Source organism: Ictalurus punctatus, chromosome 24 (genome assembly GCF_001660625.3).
Source record: "Ictalurus punctatus breed USDA103 chromosome 24, Coco_2.0, whole genome shotgun sequence".
NCBI classification, from domain to species: domain Eukaryota; kingdom Metazoa; phylum Chordata; class Actinopteri; order Siluriformes; family Ictaluridae; genus Ictalurus; species Ictalurus punctatus.
Genome location: NC_030439.2, coordinates 18,600,415 through 18,622,803, shown reverse-complemented (window position 1 = coordinate 18,622,803; position 22,389 = coordinate 18,600,415). Strand labels below are relative to the sequence as shown.

Here is a 22,389-nt window from a genome sequence, read left to right as displayed (position 1 = left end):
AACAACAACAACAACAAAGAAAAACGTTCTGCAGAGTTCTGCCACAGCAAAACTGGCATCCTTCCAGGAAGAAGTAGCAAATTAATTCTCTTCCTCTTTTTTTGCAGAGACTCCAAAGAGTCCTGAAAACAAAATTTCGTGTGCTCCTGATGCTGAGTGCCATAAAAACAGCATTTACTGCATGGAGTAAGAAGCTGAGTCCAGCACCGGACAGCAACAGTTTCACCTGACTGTTCTTGTGTTTTTACCTCTGATTCTCTGGATGTTCTACCAGTGATTTCCATTTCTATTTCCTGGGTTGGAATACCTGCCAGCTTCAATTGCAAATGCACAATTAACTTGAACGGGTTTACCTTTCACGGCCACCTGCTATTAATAAAGCACTATTTAGAGTCGCATTACGATCTGAAAAGTTGAGTAAAATCCTTAAAATGTTTTAGGTCTTTGGTGTATTTCTGCTATTTTGCATATGCCTTGTACAAGATGGGTTTTTGTTTTTTTTTTTTGGGGGGGGGTTAGGGTTTTTTCTGTTCATTGCCAGACACTTGCACATTTGTTAAGCCAGTCAATACAAATCTGTGCTGGGATTTGTTGTGCAATTAAGAAGGAGAAGAAGCTGAAGCTGGTGTAAGAAATTACAGACTGCCTCTAAGCAGACTCCACTCCAAAGTAAGCGTTAGAACAAGCTCCCCCCCCCCACCCCCCACCCAAAACGGCTTAATTATCATAGGGACAATTCATCTCAGTCTCAGAAACATGTGGATAATAATTTATTATTATAACATAATTTATTTTTAAACAAAAAAAAAAATTGCTACTTGAATAAACCTTTTCTTCTGTGATTGTGTCTTCTTCCTTGCTTTTTTTTAAAAAATCTATAAAAGACCAAAGAGAGATGAGATGAATTTAGACAGCAACACTAGTTAAAGTTCTGCTCAAAACATTGTACATTGGAACTATATCGTCCATGCAGTTATTTCCTATCTACATATATAGGTAAACAAGTCACTGGTTGACCTAATTAACTAACAAACAGTACAGTATAGCTTCATTCTGCAGTTGCTTTATCAGCAGAAATTTTCTGATTCCAGCTGCACCAAGTAACAAGCACATAACAAGGACATCCTGGAGGGACTTGTGGGCGGAAATTGTGGTCAATCGTAACATGGTTTCATCCGTTAGATTTGAATACTTTTGAAACATTTTTACCAAGAAAGATTGCATAATATCTTGGTAGCTCATAGTGTGAACATTTTGAGATAGTATCTGCAGTACCGCATTTATACACACGATGCTGACAAATAACTACAGATCAGATACATGCCCAGCCCACTTCTGTATTCTCTGAGACGCTGAGCTGCTTTTTCACATCTACTTGGATCTATTTTTCATTTCCTGACTGATACAGAAAGAAATTTGCCATGTGACCCTTATCTGAGAGGATCAGTATTAATCAGTGTACAGTTTTTAAAAAAGAACATTTTTCCAGGCACGTTTCTTATTAGAATTATTGCAATATTAATGATGTCCCATTCTAAATCCTTCCATCCATCCATCTTCGATACTGCTTATCCTTTTTCAGGGTCACGGGGAACCTGGAGCCTATCCCAGGGAGCATGGGGCACAAGGCGGGGTACACCAGTCCATCGCAGGGCACAATCACATACACACTCACACACCCATTCATACACTACGGACACTTTAGACATGCCAATCAACCTACCATGCATGTGTTTGGACTGGGGGAGGAAACCGGAGTACCCGGAGGAAACCCCCGCAGTACGGGGAGAACATGCAAACTCCTCCCATTCTAAATGTATTAATAAAAATAAATTTGAACGTTTTAAGTCTTAAGTCTGTTCAGATCTCAGCTCTTCAGACGAGTCCAATCCCTGCGTTCATCTAAAAGAGTCGAATCAAAGAGTCGACTCGTTTTTGAACTACACATTGCTCTCTTTTACCTCATCAGTAAAGCCTTTCCTGTGGCAGAAATCTTAACGTTACCTCTTCTTTTTGTTTTTTTTTGTTGTTGCGGTTTTGACTGTTACAAAGCGCTGACACTGGAGACTCCTTCCATAAAAGGACACCATATCAATAACTAAATTTTTCATCCATTTGTTATTAGATTCAAATGATATAGAAGTTGAATCAACTTATATATCAACTTGGTGTTATAGAAGATGAATCAACACCTTCGGACCAACAGAATTGAGAATTTACAACACTTTGGGGTGCATGGTGGCTTAATGGTTAGCACGTTGTTTATGTTATAGGCTGATTGGCATTTCCAAATCGTCTGTGGTACCCCGTCCAGGGCGTTTCCCGCTTTGCCTTCCTCCCCTGAGTTCCCTGGGATAGGCTCCAGGCTTGCGCGTGACCCTGTGTAGGATAAACGTATGTACAATGGATAGAATTATAACTTTACATCTTATATACTCATGTAATTGTGCTTGGGGTTACTTTTTTACTCATGTATATTTACATCCAAGTATGCCGCTTCTGTACGATTTGGAACACAGAGGTTCAGAGAAACTGCACTCTGATAAGTAAAGTACGCAATGCGTGTAGCTACTTGCACTGTCGCATCAACCCTCCCCTTTAATGAGCCATTGTTCATGCAGAAAATGAACTGCAACTATGGCTAAAATAACATATTATGCTCCATAAAAGCATTACAGCTGTGCAGATGCATCATGATAATAAGTTTGCCTGAATGGTTTGGAGTTTGTGTGCTTGTGATTCAGACCTACCAGATTGCTGTAACATTTCTTTCACTCTTGCTTTCCTTTTCAGCATACAATTTCCACCTATTGTGAGTCCAAACTTGCAGTCTGATTGATAAACTGTCACTAGACCTCTGTACAGTACACTGAGACATTTCTGAGAAAAAAGTGAGGAAATGGGAGTGAGGAAATGTTACTCTCTTTGTGTGTGGGTGTGTGTATGTGTGAAGGGTGTGTGATGCTGATGCTGCTGTATACATTACTGTATACACAGCGAATATTTCTGAACACCCAAACTTCAATTAATCGGCTCATTTCAAATACTCTAGAATTAAATTTCAATTGAAATGTTACAAGTAGAAAATCCTGAAACAGCCGAGAGATCACTCTAGTAAGGTATTTCTAGCACACAACATACACCGATCAGCCATAACATTATAAAACCACCTGCCTAATATTGTGTAGGTCCTCCTCTCCTTGTGCCGCCAAAAACAGCTCTGACACGTCGAGGCACGGACTCTACAAGACCTCTGAAGGTGTGCTGTGGTATCTGGTACTAAAACGTTAGCAGATCCTTTAAGTCGTTCGTGTAAGTTGTGAGGTGGGGCCTCCATGGATTGGATTTGTTTGTACAGAACGTCCGACAGACGCTCGATCGGATTATGATCTGGGGAATTTGGAGGGCGAGTCAACACCTTGAACTATTTGTCATGTTCCTCAAGGCGTTCCTGAACCATTTGAGCCGTGTATTTGGTCTGCAACGATGTTTAGGTAGGCGATACGTGTCAAAGTAACATCCAGATGAATGCCAGGACACAAGGTTTCCCAGCAGAACATTACCCAGAGCATCACACTTCCTCCACCAGCTCACCTTCTTCCCATAGTACATCCTGGTGCATCTCTTCCCCAGGTAAGTGACACACACACACACACGTGGCTGTCCACACGATGTAAAGAAAGCGTGATTCATCAGACCAGGCCACCTTCTTCCACTGCTCCATGGTCCAATTGTCGATGGCAGTGGGCAAGGGTCTGCATGTGTACGCTGACCGGTCTGCAGATACACAGCCCCATACGCAGCAAGCTGTGATGCACTGTGTGTTCTGACTCCTTTCTATCAGAGCCAGCGTTAACCTTTTCAGCAATTTGTGCTACGGCAGCTCTTATGTAGGATCGGACCAGACCCTGCCCAGTCCCACGCATGTATTGGTTGACTAGGCTAAATAGCGTTAGCTAATATAGTAATGTATGACCAGCTGGTTAGCTAAAGACGCAAACAAGTTTAGCTTATGATCATGGAGCACATCACAACAACAACTTTGGTGAACGATGTGGCACGTAAAAGATATTACTCGGGTCTCTATGGCAAATGAGCAGCATGTAAATGGAATAGCCCGGAAAAGAAATCTGCTCGTCCTGTGCACGATTTTTGTCTAACCCTGAGTCATGGCTTACAGTAATGGTTTCTCTAAACTAGTGCATTTGTTGTCTTTTGTCTTGAGTGCATGATGACTTCCTTAACTGATTAAAGCTAGCTTATAAATAATAATCTTTACTGTCTGAGATCATGATAGGCACTTTATCCTGGTCTGGACTGCATCTGGATCCTATCCCATGAACTCTTTGGTGTGAACCACTGATCTACTATATAAAACTGGATAGCTCATAAAATTCTAAACTGCCAGCAGTAGGTGTAGCCACCGGAAGTGCTCTGGCGGCCATTTTACGATTCCGTACCGACAGAGAGCGCAGACCGATAACGTCGAAAACCGTCAAGATGACCCGATGTGCTGCTTTTAACCACAAAACAACGTTTGCTAAAAGATCTGGCGGAAGAGCCGATGTGTTGTAATTTATACAGACCGTGTACCTATTAAGCACAAATACATCGTTATCCGCATGTAGAGTGCGGATACCGATCATAATCTTTAATAATCAGCAATACAAATATAACATCAAAGTGTATACAATACCCCTTTTCAAAGCCAAAGTACCCAATAGTGTTTTTATAGAGATTTCTCTGTTAAAATATCAGCTTTTGTGGTCAAACGATAAGAACGTAGAACTTAGCAACAACCTACGGCTAAATGCTAAACACTAACACTTAAACACTTAAGCACTAAAACCAACACAGTTAAACACCAACACTTCAACACTACTGTAATCTACCGAGGGAGAAGATACTGAAAATAACGGATAAAAAGTGCGCGAGAATAAAACGAACCGGTCCTGGAAGGTAAATAAAAACACGTGTGTAAGAATGTCCTGGTGTATATTAACTGTGTGTGTGTGTGTGTGTGTGTGTGTGTGTGTGTGTGTATGTGTGAGAGAGAGAAATCTCTGTAAAAACACCAAAATGAACCCCACGTCATCTCCATTGAGAACGAGTTTATATAAATATTACTATTTATATGGTTATATATATATATAGATCAGTGATTACGACCCCTAGTGAGTTCATAATGTTAGGGAATACAAAGATGGCAGCGCAGTTGCTTCACTGTTGGTGACGTCATGAGCTATTCAGTTTTATATATATATATATATATATATATATATATATATATATATATATATATATATATATATATATATATATATATATATAAGCGAGAGAGAGAGAGAGCGATCAGTGGTGGGAATACACTCAGGATGGGACAGTAGGATGGGACTAGAGAACCCATAGGAAACTCACACAGACACACAGAAGAGGGTGAAGCCAGTTCAGAGACATTCCTGTAAATCAGAGGCGTCTCTCAGGGACACAGGAACAGAGGAGCATTGTGAGGACCTGGAATGAAGACATGACGACTGAATGTTTTATTTGTCCACATGAGAGAGAGAGAGAGAGAGAGAGAGAGAGAGAGAGAAAGAGCTACAGTAGAAAGAGAAAGAACACAAACATTGTATAAAATGAGTGAACTTAGCACACCCTGTGAGAGCACTTAGAGTGTGAAAAGGGAGGCTTAATCTGTTCAGCATTCAACACACAGTGAATTAAGGAAACAGAATGAGGCACACACAATAGAGCACTTAAATCCATCAACATGCTTTCCTGAGTGTGCGTGTGTGTGTGTGTGTGTGTGTGTGTGTGTGAGAGAGAGAGAGAGAGAGAGAGAGAGAGAGAGAAGGACCATTACTGGCCATTATTAGTATGCTACAAAATCCATTTTCTTTATACCACAGTGCTGGTGAATTCTCGAATCAGGAGGTGCTGATTGATTTTTCTCTGTAACACAATAAGTTGTGTATGAGGGGGAAAAAGCCTGATGAGGGAAACTGCTAAAACGCAAGTCAAACGTTTTGCAGATGTACAATAAATGTAACCATAAGCGGTTTAAAAGTGTATCGTTATTTTTCAGTAATGAAATTAAAATGGTAATTATCGGCAAACTTCTATGGTATAAGAGGAATAAAACACTTCAGGACATGCTGTTATGGGAAAACAATCCATTTCAGGGTAGTAATGGCCTGACGTGAATCATCACACCACCGTGGCGTGGGTTATTCGGTTTTTTTGGTGATTTTTGGGCAGAAAACTACTTGAATCGAAGAGGGATTTGGCTGTATGTGCGTTGCGATGACGTCGCATGACGTGTCGGCCCAAATCTGGGGAAAATCTGAGAATGTTGCAGAGTTTCCTTGATTTTGCATCAATTTCAGCGATCGCAAAATTGCTAAATCCTGGCGGGACTGATTATCGTCCTATAACAGCCCACCCTGAAATGTTTTATGAATTACTTATTGCTGTAAAAACCCATCCATCCATCCATCCATCCATCTTCTATACCGTTTCAGCTTATCCCAGGGACCATGGGGCACAAGGTGGGGTACACCCTGGATGGGGTGCCAATCCATCGTAGGGCACATTCACACTCCCATTCATACACTACGGACACTTTGGGCATGCCAATCAGCTTACCATGCATGTCTTTGGACTGAGGGAGGAAACCGGAGAACCCAGAGGAAACCCTCGCAGCACGGAGAGAACGTGCAAACTCCACACACACAGGGCAGCGTTGGGAACCGAACCCCCGACCCTGGAGGTGTGTATGAACTTCTTGCATACCATTCTGTGTGTTTTTATTACAACCACTAGAGGTGCTGTTGTGCTCGATTACACAAAAATACAAAATTACAGAAAATGATCTCATATGGTAAAGAGGAATCCTCACTGTGGACTGTGGTTTAATAAAACCCCAAAACGTGTTACCAAACTTACCACACGCTCAATGGGACTTGGTATTTTTGTGTGTGGGGATTTTTTTTGTTGTTGTTGTTGACATTCACATGGTAACATTTTAACATAGAGTAGAGTCGAGGTTTCAGTGTTAACAGGAAGTGGTTGTAGTTTAATCGCGGGTTAAATTTAAACCCTATATAAGGACTGAAGACAGTGTGAGAGCTGATGAGGAAGAGAAGACAAGCAGCAACATTACAGCACACCGAGTAGCACACTCCGACATTAGAGCCAGGAATTATTCACCCTGAAGCCAAGATACTAAAAGGACTAAAAAGATTATCCATGTTTTATAAATCTTGCAGCGTATTTTCAGTCCCACAGCCAGAGTGAGTGCCTACTGTATATGACTCATCCCAACATAACACAACATTAATGTCATGAACATTTTCATATTTATTTATTACAGTATACTACCACACCTCTATATATGGATATGAAAGCGAGAAACCAAAAACATCGTTGGATTAGACCAAGATTAGATTAAACTGTGCTCACAGACAGTCCAGAATTTGTCGTTTTAAGATTTATTATTTTGAGGTCTGTTTCACTTCTTTAAAAAACAAAACAAAAAACAAAGCTATAAAATTGATCTTAAATCTTAATTCTAGGTAATGGAGTAGCAGGATTTAAGGCAATCTAAATTGACTCTAAAACAAAACCCAGGATTATAGAAAGGCTTAAAGGATTGAAGGAAACGTCGAAAGTTAGAAGTGCGATTAAAAGTGCGTCCTAACTGAAACTGAAATCTTAGTTGAAAAGAGAGGAAGAGGACTTCATTTTAGTGTGCTGCAAAACTAAAAACCAGGATTACACGGTATAGTTTAAATGCAATCCTGATCGTTTTGTAAACATGGTTTGAAGGTTTAAAGCTTAATATAGGATAATCCAGGTCTTTCCAGAGGTTCTCTGGGAGTCGATCCCATTTCAAACACCCCGCCCTCCTCATTGAAATCCTCGTCTTGTACATCATGGCGCTTACCTACGTAGTGGAAAGCAAACCACTGCGTAAGAGAACTCTAAGTAAAAGACCTGAACCCAAGCATTTTGCATGTTACCCAACTACCAACTCTTTTATCACACAGGAAGTTGAAATTTCCAGCTAAGGTTATCCATCAACCATCTGGTATACTGACATCAGCAGCCTCTGACTTTACTGCTTACATTTGAGCAACAGCTGTACGTTGTACATTTCGCTTTGAAACCAAATCTCCCGCCATGGTCTTGTCAGTCAGTTTGCCTCACTCTCGCCATGTGATAAACGAAGTCTGACTCCTGCTGATCTGTGCTGCGACTCTGATTCATTCGGATCATGCTGAAGTGAGCAGACGCGTACAGTTTTTAACCGTAGCGTCCGTTCTCTAACTGAACTAAATGATTTTTATTACTATAAAAAAAAACGAAGGGGACGGGGGTTGGCGGTGCCACTGTCGGCAAGTGATGTAATCAGTGTTTGGCCAATCACTGGTAACACCGACTATCGTAGCAAGCCTAATACCCACACGTCCAGGGTCGGGGGGTCGATTCCCACCGTGGCCCTGTATGTACAGTGAGGGAAAAAAGTATTTGATCCCCTGCTGATTTTGTACGTTTGCCCACTGACAAAGAAATGATCCGTCTATAACTTTAATGGTAGATTTATTTGAACAGTGAGAGACAGAATAACAACAAAAAAATCCAGAAAAACGCATGTCAAAAATTTTATAAATTAATTTGCATTTTAATGAGGGAAAAAAGTATTTGACCCCCTCTGCAAAACATGACTTAGTACTTGGTTTAAAAACCCTTGTTGGCAATCACAGAGGTCAGACGTTTCTTGTAGTTGGCCACCAGGTTTGCACACATCTCAGGAGGGATTTTGTCCCACTCCTCTATGCAGATCTTCTCCAAGTCATTAAGGTTTCGAGGCTGACGTTTGGCAACTCGAACCTTCAGCTCTCTCCACAGATTTTCTATGGGATTAAGGTCTGGAGACTGCCTAGGTCACTCCAGGACCTTAATGTGCTTCTTCTTGAGCCACTCCTTTGTTGCCTTGGCCGTGTGTTTTGGGTCATTGTCATGCTGGAATACCCATCCACGACCCATTTTCAATGCCCTGGCTGAGGGAAGGAGGTTTTCACCCAAGATTTGACAGTACATGGCCCTGTCCATCGTCCCTTTGATGCGGTGAAGTTGTCCTGTCCCCTTAGCAGAAAAAAACCCCCAAAGCATAATGTTTCCACCTCCATGTTTGACGGTGGGGATGGTGTTCTTGGGGTCATAGGCAGCATTCCTCCTCCTCCAAACACGGTGAGTTGAGTTGATGCCAAAGAGCTCCATTTTGGTCTCATCTAACCTCAACACTTTCACCCAGTTGTCCTCTGAATCATTCAGATGTTCATTGGCAAACTTCAGCGGGCATGTATATGTGCTTTCTTGAGCAGCGGACCTTGCGCGCGCTGCGGAATTTCAGTCCTTCACGGCATAGTGTGTTACCAATTGTTTTCTTGGTGACTATGGTCCCAGCTGCCTTGAGATCATTGACAAGATCCTCCCGTGTAGTTCTGGGCTGATTCCTCACTGTTCTCATGATCAATGCAACTCCACGAGGTGAGATCTTGCATGGAGCCCCAGGCCGAGGGAGATCGACAGTTCTTTTGTGTTTCTTCCATTTGCGAATAATCGCACCAACTGTTGTCCCCTTCTCACCAAGCTGCTTGGCAATGGTCTTGTAGCCCATTCCAGACTTGTGTAGGTCTACAATCTTGTCCCTGACATCCTTGGAGAGCTCTTTGGTCTTGGCCATGGTGGAGAGTTTGGAATCTGATTGATTGATTGCTTCTGTGGACAGGTGTCTTTTATACAGGTAACAAACTGATATTAGGAGCACTCCCTTTAAGAGTGCGCTCCTAATCTCAGCTCGTTACCTGTATAAAAGACACCTGGGAGCCAGAAATCTTTCTGATTGAGAGTGGGTCAAATACTTTTTTCCCTCATTAAAATGCAAATTAATTTATACAATTTTTGACGTGCGTTTTTCTGGATTTTTTTGTTGTTATTCTGTCTCTCACTGTTCAAATACAACTACCATTAAAATTATAGACTGATCATTTCTTTGTCAGTGAACAAACATACAAAATCAGCAGGGGATCAAATACTTTTTTCCCTCACTGTATATATATATATATAGTGTCATTCAGCACAACCAGAACTCCTATTTTCAGTGGCAGTGAATAGCATTACTCATTACTACACTGTGTGTCCTTGGTGAGACCCCGGGTCAACCCATTGTTGTAACATAAAATAACTTTCGTGGTACACAACGTCAGCATAACAGCCAAACGCCAATCACTAAGCCAATATATCGTGCCACACTATGTCACCATGCCCCATATGGGCTTCATATTCCTATTGTTAGGAAGCCTGGGACTTTTCGCTCATTCTTCTGGCTGAAGAACAATTCATGACCTCACTTAACCTCTAATGTAACAAAAACTCTCCCTGGTCAGTTCAATTCAATGCTCGGTCTATGTCTGTCTCTCTCTCTTTATATGTCTTCACACTTCATATGATTGTTCCGTGCACACTCATGCAAAAAAAAGAAGTCGCACCTTCAGAAAGAACATTCTGTTTCCATGTCAAAGTGTGACATTGAAAAAAAAAAAGTGAGAGCTTGCAAAAAGTACTTCCTCTTCGTCATGCGTATCAAGTTTCTAGGGTTTTTGATCTAAACACTGTGAGTAAAAATGTGTGTAAAATCTAGAAAATCTATGTACCGTATGTATTTGGCTATATATTAGAAAATGGCTAACAAATGTGAAACATGAAACATAAAACTTTGGACACTGGGACAAAATTCTATACAGAGCTAGCTAGTTATCTTGCAAATTTTTTGGAAAGTGTTAACAAATGTTTATAATTCATGGTTGCTAATTTGTGAGGTTTATTTAAGAAGACCTTTCTTATCTGGCTTTATTTAGATTTGCCAAACTGGGAAAGTATACGGGGGGGGGGGAATGTAGTACTGTAGTAACTGCTACTAATGCAACATCATACACAGGTTATTTAAAGCAAATAACACATCAGCAAGGCAATTTATAAATCTATTTAGCTTAGTAATAAGGAAGCTGGAAAAAAAAATATACTAGCTGGCCATTCTGTACCGAGCTAGCTAATTATCTAGCAAACATTTGGACAACCATTAGTAAATGTTTACGACGGTTATAATTGACTAATGTATAGTGAGGTTATCTAAAAAGTCTCTCCTTATATAGCAATAATCTGTAGACTGTCTAGTTAGCTAGCTATCGTGGCTAACTAACAAACTAATGCCAGTGTATACTCTTTAAATCAGTGAGATCAAGCTGAACAGAGACATTATTGGGGTCCTGTTGATTCAAAATATGTTGTCATTGGTTTTCAATTGATCCTGGTTTATATCTTTATATTTAAAAAAAATAATAATAAATTATATATAGACAATTAGTAAACATGGCAGCTAGAAATAACTAGCAAGTGAATATGTTTGACAGAGTGATTTCAAACATTTTGGAACACTTATCAAACCTGTAAAGGATAACTTTATCATTCTGAGTGCTTATATATCCCTCATGGAACTTTTAATGGTTTTAATGGGAATTGTATCGGTTTTAATGGGATCTTTAACTGTTTAATGGTCCGTTGTGGGTCTCTACTGGTAATTTGTTGCCTTCTATTGGTGGCATGTTATGTCTCGTGGATACCATGAGGGACCAATAATGGTAATGGTTTTAATGGTTAGCTGATGGTTTGTAATGGTATTTGTAGTGGAAACCATTCGAATTTCTGTGATGGTTTCTACTGTTTGTTTGCTTTTTCAGCTTGGCAGTGTTACGACTTTCAATCCGAATAACATTACTAATAAAGTGCACCATGACCTCACGCTAAAACACAACACAAGGAATGAAATTGAAACCAAACGAGACTCTTAATAACTAAAGTGGTTAATGCGACAGGAGATTCTCTAACACCCCTGGTGGTACTCTCAGTTACCACGTGTTATTAGCAATTGGTTATTAAATTGATTAGCAATTCAACAGGTCTTCTTACCAGAGGCCAAAACAATGGGATTTCTGCCTGTTTTGGTTGTGCACGTGTTCAGTGTTGAATTTATTTGTGATGTGACGCTCCACAGTAGTGGTTAATGCCTCATATGGATGTAGACACTCAAGGCTTTGAGAATTTGCAATTTTTCATGTTTTTCTTTTAAAAAAAAAAAAAAAAAAAAGTTTTAAACTAGGTTTAAATGTAATTTTATTGTGACAGCTGTGTACGGTGTTTAACTATATCTCTGTCCCAATGTTATCGTGCAGAGCAGCTAAACACCGAGTACTCGATACTCTACATACAGAAACCCAACCATGTCCTGAATAATCTTATAACAGACTCGGGCGATAAATTAATCTTTTTTTTTTGTTTTTTTTTTGAAAATGTCCATTAAGTCGATTTCCGTTCTGCCGGTGGAATGAAACGCCAGTGTACTGCGAGAAAGGATTGAGGCTGTTTAATAAAGTAATAAGGAAGCTAGAGTCATGCGTTTGTTTTTGTTTTTTTCAGTTCAACCTGTGTTTGATCGGTTTTATCATCATATAAAATCACGTCTAAAGCATCAGTTATGTCAGTTATTGTTCTGTTTTTTTAAAATTCGATCCAATGTTAAGAAAGACATTGAGACAGAAATGAGAAAGATCAACACTCTGATGAGTAATGGTGAGTTACTGTCATCGAGGTTGTATGTATTTTCAGCCCTTTTATTTTTATAGCCATGGAGACTCATACCATCACAACTCCCTCGTAGAGACACCCCCACCTCCAGAGGGGCAGGACTCAGATGGCTTTCACTTCCTACCCTCTGAAACCCTCCTCTTTTCATTTCAGCATTTCAGACAGTAAGATATACATAGAGTTAGGCAAGCGCTGGAGAACCTTGTGCTATTTTGTTGTCTTTCGTGTGTGTTAACATTGCACTGGTAGACAAAAATAACTAGTAGTGATTGTGTAATCCTTTATTTTAATGACTGAGAGCAGGTTTTAATCAGTGGTCAGTGTGTTCACTCTGGACTTGTTTTATTTCTGCTCACCATGAGGTGCCTGTATCTGCTGTTTCTGGGTGAGTCACATCCTCTATTTTGGGTTTGTGTTTCTGTGGTAGTAGTTACGGCTTTTAAATCATGCTCCGCATTGCGAATGTCACAGGTGTGGTGTGACCGATCAGACCATGAATATTATTAAGACTGAAGTGAATGTATATGCAGTCTACAGTATGTAACGAATAACACTCTCCATGTCATGCTGGTATCGGAAAATAATCAGTGACACTACTCGGTGTGAACTGGTGTTACTGTTAGTACCTCAGTCATGATTATTTTCCTTGAACAACATGCCCTGAACTGTTTCCCTCCTCTTATACCACAACAGTTTTGTCACCTATGACCGATATTGTTTAATTTCTTAAAGAACAGTACGTTGTATTCTTACTCTTCTGTTTAATGTTGTGAAACATCCCACTCACACTTATGCAACACTTTAGCTGTAATCAGCTGTGCCCTCACCAGCCTCTCTTTTTTCTTCCTCTTGAAGCAATAAGATAAAAAAAAAAAAATGTAAAAACGCACGTCCTGACGACTTTCCAAATGATGGACACTGGAGACTCCTTCCATGAATGTGAAATAAACACCTGTGGGAAGTTTCACCACATCACCGACTATATACCTATGCTAAATAATAACATGTTTTAAAAATGTGCTTATTATTAGACTTAGATCATACAGCGCGACCGCCATACAGGTCCATGTGTACTGTAAGTTGTTACTATAGAAACATTAACGTGTCGGAACGATAAAACGCGTTAGTAATGCGAAGGCACTAGTGTCAGAGCTGCTGTTCTAGAAAATTAATCAACACCCTCTGACCGATCCGAATCGAGAATTCTACAGGTATAATATGGAATTGCGTGCATTTAAAAGATGCTTGGACTATTTTTTTGTGCCACAAAATGCACAAAAATAATAATAAAAATGACGTGATGTCTACCGGGAGCCATTTTGCTCTTTAGCGAGTGAATTTATGCGCAACATCTGCGACTTTACAAGCGTCTTCAAAGCTGCAGGCAGTGAAACTAGAACTGAGTGAACAGCAGAGGAAAATATGATGTCGGTTCAGACTGTGGGCAAGATTTTTCTTTCCGTTTTTTTTCTTCTTCTTTTTTTTCTTTTTACTTTCTGTGATCTCGAGTGATACGAGCGAGCAATCTGTTCTCATGATCTGACCTTTTTCTGACGCTTTTAATGCATCTTTCGTATCTTACTTCTTTCAATGTTTCTCTCTCCAACACACCCACACACTGCGGGTCATGACATTACGGGACGATGACAAACCAAATGTGTGTTTCTCAGGGGAATTCAAAAGAGCAGCTGTGAAAGAAATGACAGGTTGGGGGTGGGGAGGGGGGGGAAAAAAAAACAGTTGTGAGGTCAGCTCTGGAGATTGTATGAAGATTGGTGTGTAGTTAGATAGCGTAGTCTTTCTACACTGACTAGACCTTAAAGTAAATATGAGTGGAGATGCAGAAAGGTGTAGTAAGAGCAATAGCGAATAAAACACCCGATATCGTTATTTTATACTGTAGGAAAAAATATATCACCAATGGTGTGGTGCGACACAGCAGAGTAACTCATACCACCCCAAAGGTCATTATTTTAACAGTAACAGTAGTGTTCTATCACAGGCAGGTGAGTTTATATTCAATTCAAATCAATCGTATTTGTATAGCGCTTCTTAGCAATGGACATTTCTATATATTTCAGCCTCACAGAAATCTATAGATTCAGGATATAGATTTTAAATGTGTGAATTTATCCCTAATGAGCGAGCCGGTGTTGACGGTGACGTGGAAAAAACTCCCTGAGACGATATGAGGAAGAAACCATGAGAGGAACCGGACTCAAAACGGAACCTCATCTGGGTGACAACGGATAGTGCGATTACAAATAATTTCCTTCTGTAACTGTGCGCTTTGTAGTCAAATCGTGCAATTGTGTTTCCAGGAAATTGATTCTAGTTTACACTATAATGAAGTCTTAGCAACCGTTCACTGATGGAGGCTTGAGTGCAAAACTGTTGGTGGCGCAATTGTAGTTCTTAAGCTATCATAGCAATTGCAGTCTAAAGCCATCTTCATGGTTATATCTGTTTATAGCTGCTTTACTTGTTTCATAGCGGTTCCACAACATCAAACGTAGTGATAAATATATTATTTAAAAAAAAGTAAAAAAAATGTAAAAAGTTTTTTAAAAATTTGAAAAAAGCTGATTGCTTTAGTATAAGAAAATGAAAAACATTTCAGGATGTGGTGTTATAGAAAAAATAATCCACTTCTGTGTGGTGACTGTAATTCCTCTTCATCGCACCATGCCTTCCTTGATAATTCTTCTATAACAGGACATCGCCAAGTGTTGTATTCCATACACGTAACACGAGTACAACGAATACGTATTGATAAAGTTTAGTATGCCCTTTAAAATAAATTTTATATAAGTGTTTATATTAAATTTACTTAGCTGATATATTTGGAATCGAGCAGGAAACGAAATGAACTGCACATAATCTGAAACTGTACAAGTGGATCCAAAGCTCTACGGTGAAATGGTCTCTGTGTGTTGGGATGGTTTCCAAGTATTTGCACGCTCGCTAAAATCAATCCTATTCCGCACGGATAAAAGGGAACGCGTGGGGATTTTTAGAGCGTCGCGTTCTCAAATTACACCCGAGCGAAAACCATGGAAAACACTAGTGACGCAAGTGCATGAGGTATAGTACAGGCATTTTCCTGTGTGAGGCACATGGGCAGTGCAGTTGCACTGTGGTCAGTGTGTTCACAGTAAAAAGTGTTAAAAAGCATTCAGTAAGTGTTATAACCGAGCACAGCCCTGTTTCTGTAAATGTGTTGTTGGTGTGTTTTACAAAGTGTTGTAACGATCGCATTGTTCTTCTTTTATGTTTTATCTTTTCATTTCACAAGTCACCGTGAGCACGCTGTTACTATAGAAACAATACTTTTTCTATTTTTTTCTATTTTTTATTTTTTTGTTTTTTTATTTTATTTTTTAATAGCATACCCTGCACCTGAACTATCTCAGAGCTCCTATTAAAGAAAATTCATCAAATGATTAATCGATACGATTCAAGAATCAACAGCACTGTGGAATGAGTGTATACGAAGCTGGCAAGTTACCTAATATCCATTGCACATAAGCACCAAGTTTCCTTTGTGGTTAAAACTACCCAGAGTTACTTTGAATACAATGTTGTAGATAGTACAATTGACCATGACGAGATACTATTGCTCTGTTCTACTCTAACTTGGGCGCATGTCTAACTTGACCAGCGGTCTGTTCTCTCGGCCGGCAGGAAGATCCGCCTGTACGTTTCTGACCCGACAGCTGTTTCTCAGGAACAATCAGAGGAAGATAGAGTGGGATAAATGTTGTTTTTACTGAGCCCGCAGGCAGCTTTGCCTGCTCAGATGCCAGGATAAAAATCCACAAAAGATCCGCTTAACTGTAAAACAGATAACGCTCCAAAAAAAACAAGTCAGGCCCCAAAAAGAAGTGGGCAGAAGAGATGATCTCCTAATAGGTGAACTCCATATAAGGGAAAAGAGTATTAATATTCCTCAGCCATCTCATTTCTGTTTCCTATGAAGAGATCAGACCTGCTTCAAGCGATGTGATTAAACCATGCAGTAAGGAGTGAGAATAAATATTACTGCATGGCTACTACATGTTAAGTCTACCAGATATCCAGTACACCCAGATTGTTATCGCAGACGTCTGCTTTAAGACGGCATGTGAAGCCTGGCCCTCCATAAAATTCAATGGAACCGCTCTGGTTTTCTTCCACAGGAGCCAGGAGAAGCTCTAGCAATAGAACTGCATTGATCCACGGCTTCAGTGGAATCCTAAGCACACTTTGTTTTAATAGAGGAAAGTTTAACGCTCATTGTTCAACTGACTTTTAATGCTTTATTTTGGGTCTGGAAACACGGTTTCACCGCGAGTCGACGAGGCTATCTCGGGTGGGGCTTGCACTGAAAAATATCTCAGTTTTTACAGTGCTTCCAGTCTTTGCTTGTCCTGCCAGGACATTTTTATGGCATTTGGCAGACGCCCTTATTCAGAGCGATTGCATTTATACGACTCATTTATACAACTGAGCAATTGAGGTATTCAAGGGCCTTGAACTCCTGACCTTCTGATCAGTAACCCAGAGCCTTTAACCACTGAGCCACCACTGCCCGGGACACATGGCTTCTCCATATGATGATTGATCTCTGATCTCTCGAAGTGGCAGAAGATCATTACAAACTTCAAATCGATGAGATGGTAATGAACACGACTGACCAACTAAAACATATCAGAGTGCTCCGAGCTGCAGTAGTGGCCAGTAGCTCAATCCATAACTGTTTTACGCCACTAGAATAGCTTGTTATTGTATCCCTGTCATTTGTAAATATTGTAAATAAACTGTAAGAATAAAGTTCTGCCATAAAAACACCTGACCAAGACCAAGTTTAATTCAAATTCAGGGAATAAAAACAGGTTAATGGGTACTGATTAGTTTCTCCTGCATTAGTTAATACATTTAACTTTGCAGCAAAAACCTACACAAGATCAGTTGATAATCCCACACAATAATCAGTTGATCTTGGCTTTCAATTGACTCAGGTGTGGCTTCTGCTTGGTTGGAATGAAAACCTGCACCCATACCGGCCCTGTCCGGATAAGATTGCTCACCCCAGGTTTAGTGAATAATTTGTAGATTTCCAAAGCATATTACTGTTAAGTCTTACATGATGCCATCTCACTGAGCGTCCTGCTATATACGTCCCAACACGTGACCTGAGATCTGTCAGGAATAGTCTCTGTAAAATACCGACATAATGGAATACCAGTTTTCATGAAGCTCAGTATAATGCAGGATCGTTGTTATTGTTTGTTTGTTTCCATTTAATTAAAAGTCCTTCCTCTGTTTTGGTATTTATAGTTCATGTACTTTCATTTCATTATTTTAAAAATCTTTTCATTACTTAATTCTTTATTACATTACTATATATTGTATATATTGAGATACCACATGTATGAAAAGTGCTCGATAAAAAAAGTTTATGTTATTAATAGTAATAGTAGTAATAATAATAACAACAACAACATCAACAACAACAACACAGACACCCTGTTGTATCCTGAGCTAAAGGTAAATCTTTTCCTGCAGGTGTTCTGTTAGCCGAACTGAACGATGAGACTGCTGCAGTAACATGTGCTCCTGGACAAAAATCTTCAGACATGTCCTGTATAGGTATGAACAAACCTGCAACATATATTAGAAGGATTTTTTAAATGCTGACTTTTCTATCTTCGATCATAATTTGATACATTTTTTCATACACTTTAAGACTGAGCTGATGTCATCTGTGTTACTTGTTACCTTTTAATTGTAATACACAGAGTTTATCCAGCAAACAGCAATGTGCTCAGTCACATACAAGTTTCATTATATGAACTGATTTATTGTCAGACCCGTGTGGAATCAGAAGAATCGAATCTGTCTCGTTCTATTCTTCTTCTTTCTTTTTTTACACCCACTCTTTGAGACTTCGTTTCTGTTCTGCATATTAGAAATAATACAGGAATAAATTAAAGTGTTTACATGATTCTGTTTTTGTCAGTTTCTTCATCCTACAGTGAATGTGTTTATTGTTCATTTGTGATCTACATCCTATGAAACAGATGAAGACGAGTGTGAGGACGAGCCATGTGGTAAGAGTGCAACTTGCGTCAACACACAAGGCAGCTACTACTGTCAGTGTGTAACGGGGTTCTGGATAAATAAAGACAAAGTTAATTTCACTGGAGAGGAAGGTGTAGAATGCAAAGGTCAGTATGTGTGTAATATTCACTGGGTTTTGTTTTCCTGTATTAACGATGCACTAAGGATAAACCTGAACCTCTGCTCTTGTTCTTTTCTCTCAGACATTAATGAATGTCGGGAATTGAACAACATCTGTGGCCCTAATACTGACTGCAGTAACTCCGCTGGTTCCTTTTACTGCACGTGTCGTTCGGGTTTTATGGCCAGCAACGGACAGGAGCGGTTTAATGCAAGCCAAAGTGTTACATGCAAAGGTGAGGTGTGAATTAACTTGGGGGATAAAAGCAACCAGCAAGATGACTTGTTTTTATTAATAATTTCATAGTTCTCCTTAACCCTGGTGTAAATGTATGATCTGAAATGACAGTAATAAGTTCACTTCCATGTCTAACTAACAGACAGGTCGAAATATGACCGTTTATCAGGGATTTATGAAACATACTTGTATATTTTCTGTGCATTTTTTTTATAGACTCTCACATGTAGAGTATTATTGTATTTACCATAATCTGGTAGTAAATATTCATCAGGAGGCTCCTTAGAGCTGCATTTAATGTATTAAACATCATGTATTCAATCAGTATACACTACATTACCCTACATGTAAGGAGTAAAAAAAAATACTGACTACGAGCTGTTAGGAAATAAATCAGCGGCGTGGTGGGATGATGAAGCGGAATTACTGTTACCAACCCAAAGTGTATTATTCCTCTTAATATAACAGCAGTTATACTAGACATTTGTATTAATTAAATAACAATACATTGTACTGTTTTTAAAAATCCATTTACAGTTACATTTAATGTTATGGAACATCTGCAAAGCATGTTAGTTACTGTTATCGCTTACGTTACAGCAGTTATAGACAATCGCTCTTTGACCCGCCTCTCGTTAAGTTAATAAGATGAGAGAATGTTAAATCTCCTTCATTACGCACTTCAGGAATTCATAATTGTGTGCGTAAATTAATATGGACCCAATGGCAAGTATTAAATTTGCGTAAATCACTAGCTGAAAATCAAATTATATATCATTCACGAAGTTCTAGTAATGAGAAGTTTATGTGACGTTGTCTCTAAATGAGCAAAGTGTTTCCTAAAATGATGACAATATTGCTGCATCAAAGTGGGCTTCACATTAGATACTATAATCTATCCGAACAAACTTTGTCTTGAATTAGACGGCGCTACTGTGAGAACTGTACCGATATAGAAAATGAATGAACATATTCTGACCAATCAGATTAAAGAATTCAGCAGTGCAGTGGTATAAGCCTATCACAAATATAATTATTACATTTTTAAAATTAAATTATATCATTATAATACATGATATTTAAAAAATGAGAGCATTTTAAAAATGTATTTAAAAGTAAAAGTACTACAATTTGTTTTCATTTATTTTTAATATGGGGGGGGGTCAATTAAGAAGTTATTTACAAATATAGATCTGATATAAAATTAGGGAAAGAATGCATATGTCTCTGAGTTTTTACTAATAGACGAAAGAATGCATGTTTTCCGTTCGTGTTTCCCTTATGGTTCGTTTTTAATGGTGAACCCCTGCTCTTGTTCCTGTCTTTGCAGACATCGACGAGTGTCTTAACAAGGGCATCTGTGGCCCTAATGCTGAGTGCAGTAACACAAACGGCTCCTATTACTGCACGTGTCTTTCTGGTTTTATGGCCAGCAACAGACAGGAGCGGTTTGATGCAAGCCAAAGTGTTACATGCAACGGTGAGGTGTGAATTAACTTGGGGGATAAAAGCAACCAGCAAGATGACTTGTTTCTGTTAATAATTTCATAGTTCTCCTTAACTCTGGTGTAAATTTATGATCTGAAATGACAGTAATACGTTCACTTTCATGTCTAACTAACAGACAGGTAGAAATGTGACAGTTTATCAGGGATTTGTTGCATACAAAACCAAAGCTATCAAATAAAATCCAATTCAAACTTGGGATTCGAACTTGGATGTGTAAAATATCACGCACAGCACCCCTAGCGGTCATTAGCCTGCAATAACAGTTTCCAATAACAGTGCATCCCAAAATGTTTTATTCTCAATATACATCAGCGATTTCCCAACACTTAGAATTTAAATTAAGTAATAAATGAAACATATAGCTTTTTAACCATTTATTTACACATTTAATTTTGTGAAACATCACAAGGGAAGTTAATTCCTGTTATGACTCACGTTGTACTGTAGCTGCTGTAAATAGGCATTAAGTCATCAAATTCTCTTCTCTTCTCTTCTCTTCTCCCCCCCCCCCCCCCCCCTCTCTCTCTCGGTTAAAAACAAAACAAGTTGTTTGGATGAGTTACTATAGAAACAATAGTGTATCAGAGCAAACATTGTCTTGAATAGATGGCACTACTGTGAGAACTGTACTGAAATAGAAAATTAGTGAACATATTCTGACCAATCAGATTAAAGAATTCAGCAGTGCCATGGTATAAGCTTATAACAAATATAATTATTACATTTTTAAAAAACATTAAATTATGTAATTATCATTTTTTCCTGCTAATGCATTTCTCGATCCTTTATATACACTTTGCATGTCTGCAGTCATCCTGGTGATGGATGAAAAAGGGATTTAATATTTGCATAACCTCTTATTTATAGCCCAGGAATACCGGATTTCTGAAAAATGAGGGCATTAAAAAATATATATTTCAAAGTAAAAGTACTACCATTTGTTTTCATTCATTTTAAATATTCTCAATTCGTGTCAATAGAGAAATTCTTACAAAATTTAGAGCTTATATCAAAGAAAGAGGTTCTTCGATAACAGATACGTGTTTTCTTGTATTATTGGATCGTATAATTGTTAAATCGTCGTGTCTAATGTTTTTAGAAATTATTTTATAGTATGCTTTCTGCTCAGTATTTCTGACGTTGATTTAAAAAAAAAAAAAAACCGAATACAACCTAATGTGACGCAATTCATTCATATGAATTTATATTTGCCTCTGAGTTTTTACAAATAGACGAAGGAATGTGAGAAAATTCATTTAGGATTTGTGGACAGCATACAGACTGCCATAACACAATTGAACACAATCCTGCATGTTTTCCGTTCGTGTTTCCCTTATGGTTCGTTTTTAATGGTGAACCCCTGCTCTTGTTCCTGTCTTTGCAGACATCGACGAGTGTCTTAACAAGAGCATCTGTGGCCCTAATGCTGAGTGCAGTAACACAAACAGCTCCTATTACTGCACGTGTCTTTCTGGCTTTGTCGCCAGCAACGGACGGGAGCGGTTTAATGCAAGCCAAAATGTTAAATGCAACGGTGAGATGTGAATCTGAAGCAAGATTTTATTTACTTGCATTATTGTGTTCATTGTTCTGCAATCCACTGGTTAAGTAAGGAATAAAACATCTGGGATCATGCTAGTATAGGAAAATAATCAAGGATTTTTTAATGGCGTATTACTTAGAGATATATGTAAGTGTATGTCTGAAAAAAATTT

General features: G+C 39.0%; 1 protein-coding gene across 5 annotated transcripts in view; it reads left to right on the top strand.

Annotated features, from left to right (window-relative positions):
- LOC108256870 (adhesion G protein-coupled receptor E2) overlaps positions 1–22,389 on the top strand; it is a 53,231-nt gene that overhangs the window by 21,095 nt on the left and 9,747 nt on the right. For 2 of the 5 annotated variants that reach the window (XM_047150605.2, XM_017454094.3), the window contains exons 4-6: positions 19,011–19,163; positions 20,496–20,645; positions 22,059–22,208. In XM_047150605.2, coding sequence (XP_047006561.1) covers positions 19,011–19,163; positions 20,496–20,645; positions 22,059–22,208 — 453 coding nt within the window. Of the gene's footprint in view, positions 1–12,838; positions 13,091–18,252; positions 18,337–18,767; positions 18,915–19,010; positions 19,164–20,495; positions 20,646–22,058; positions 22,209–22,389 lie in introns of those variants that run through there. The other 3 variants (XM_047150607.2, XM_053675058.1, XM_017454093.3) reach the window with 2 other exon arrangements.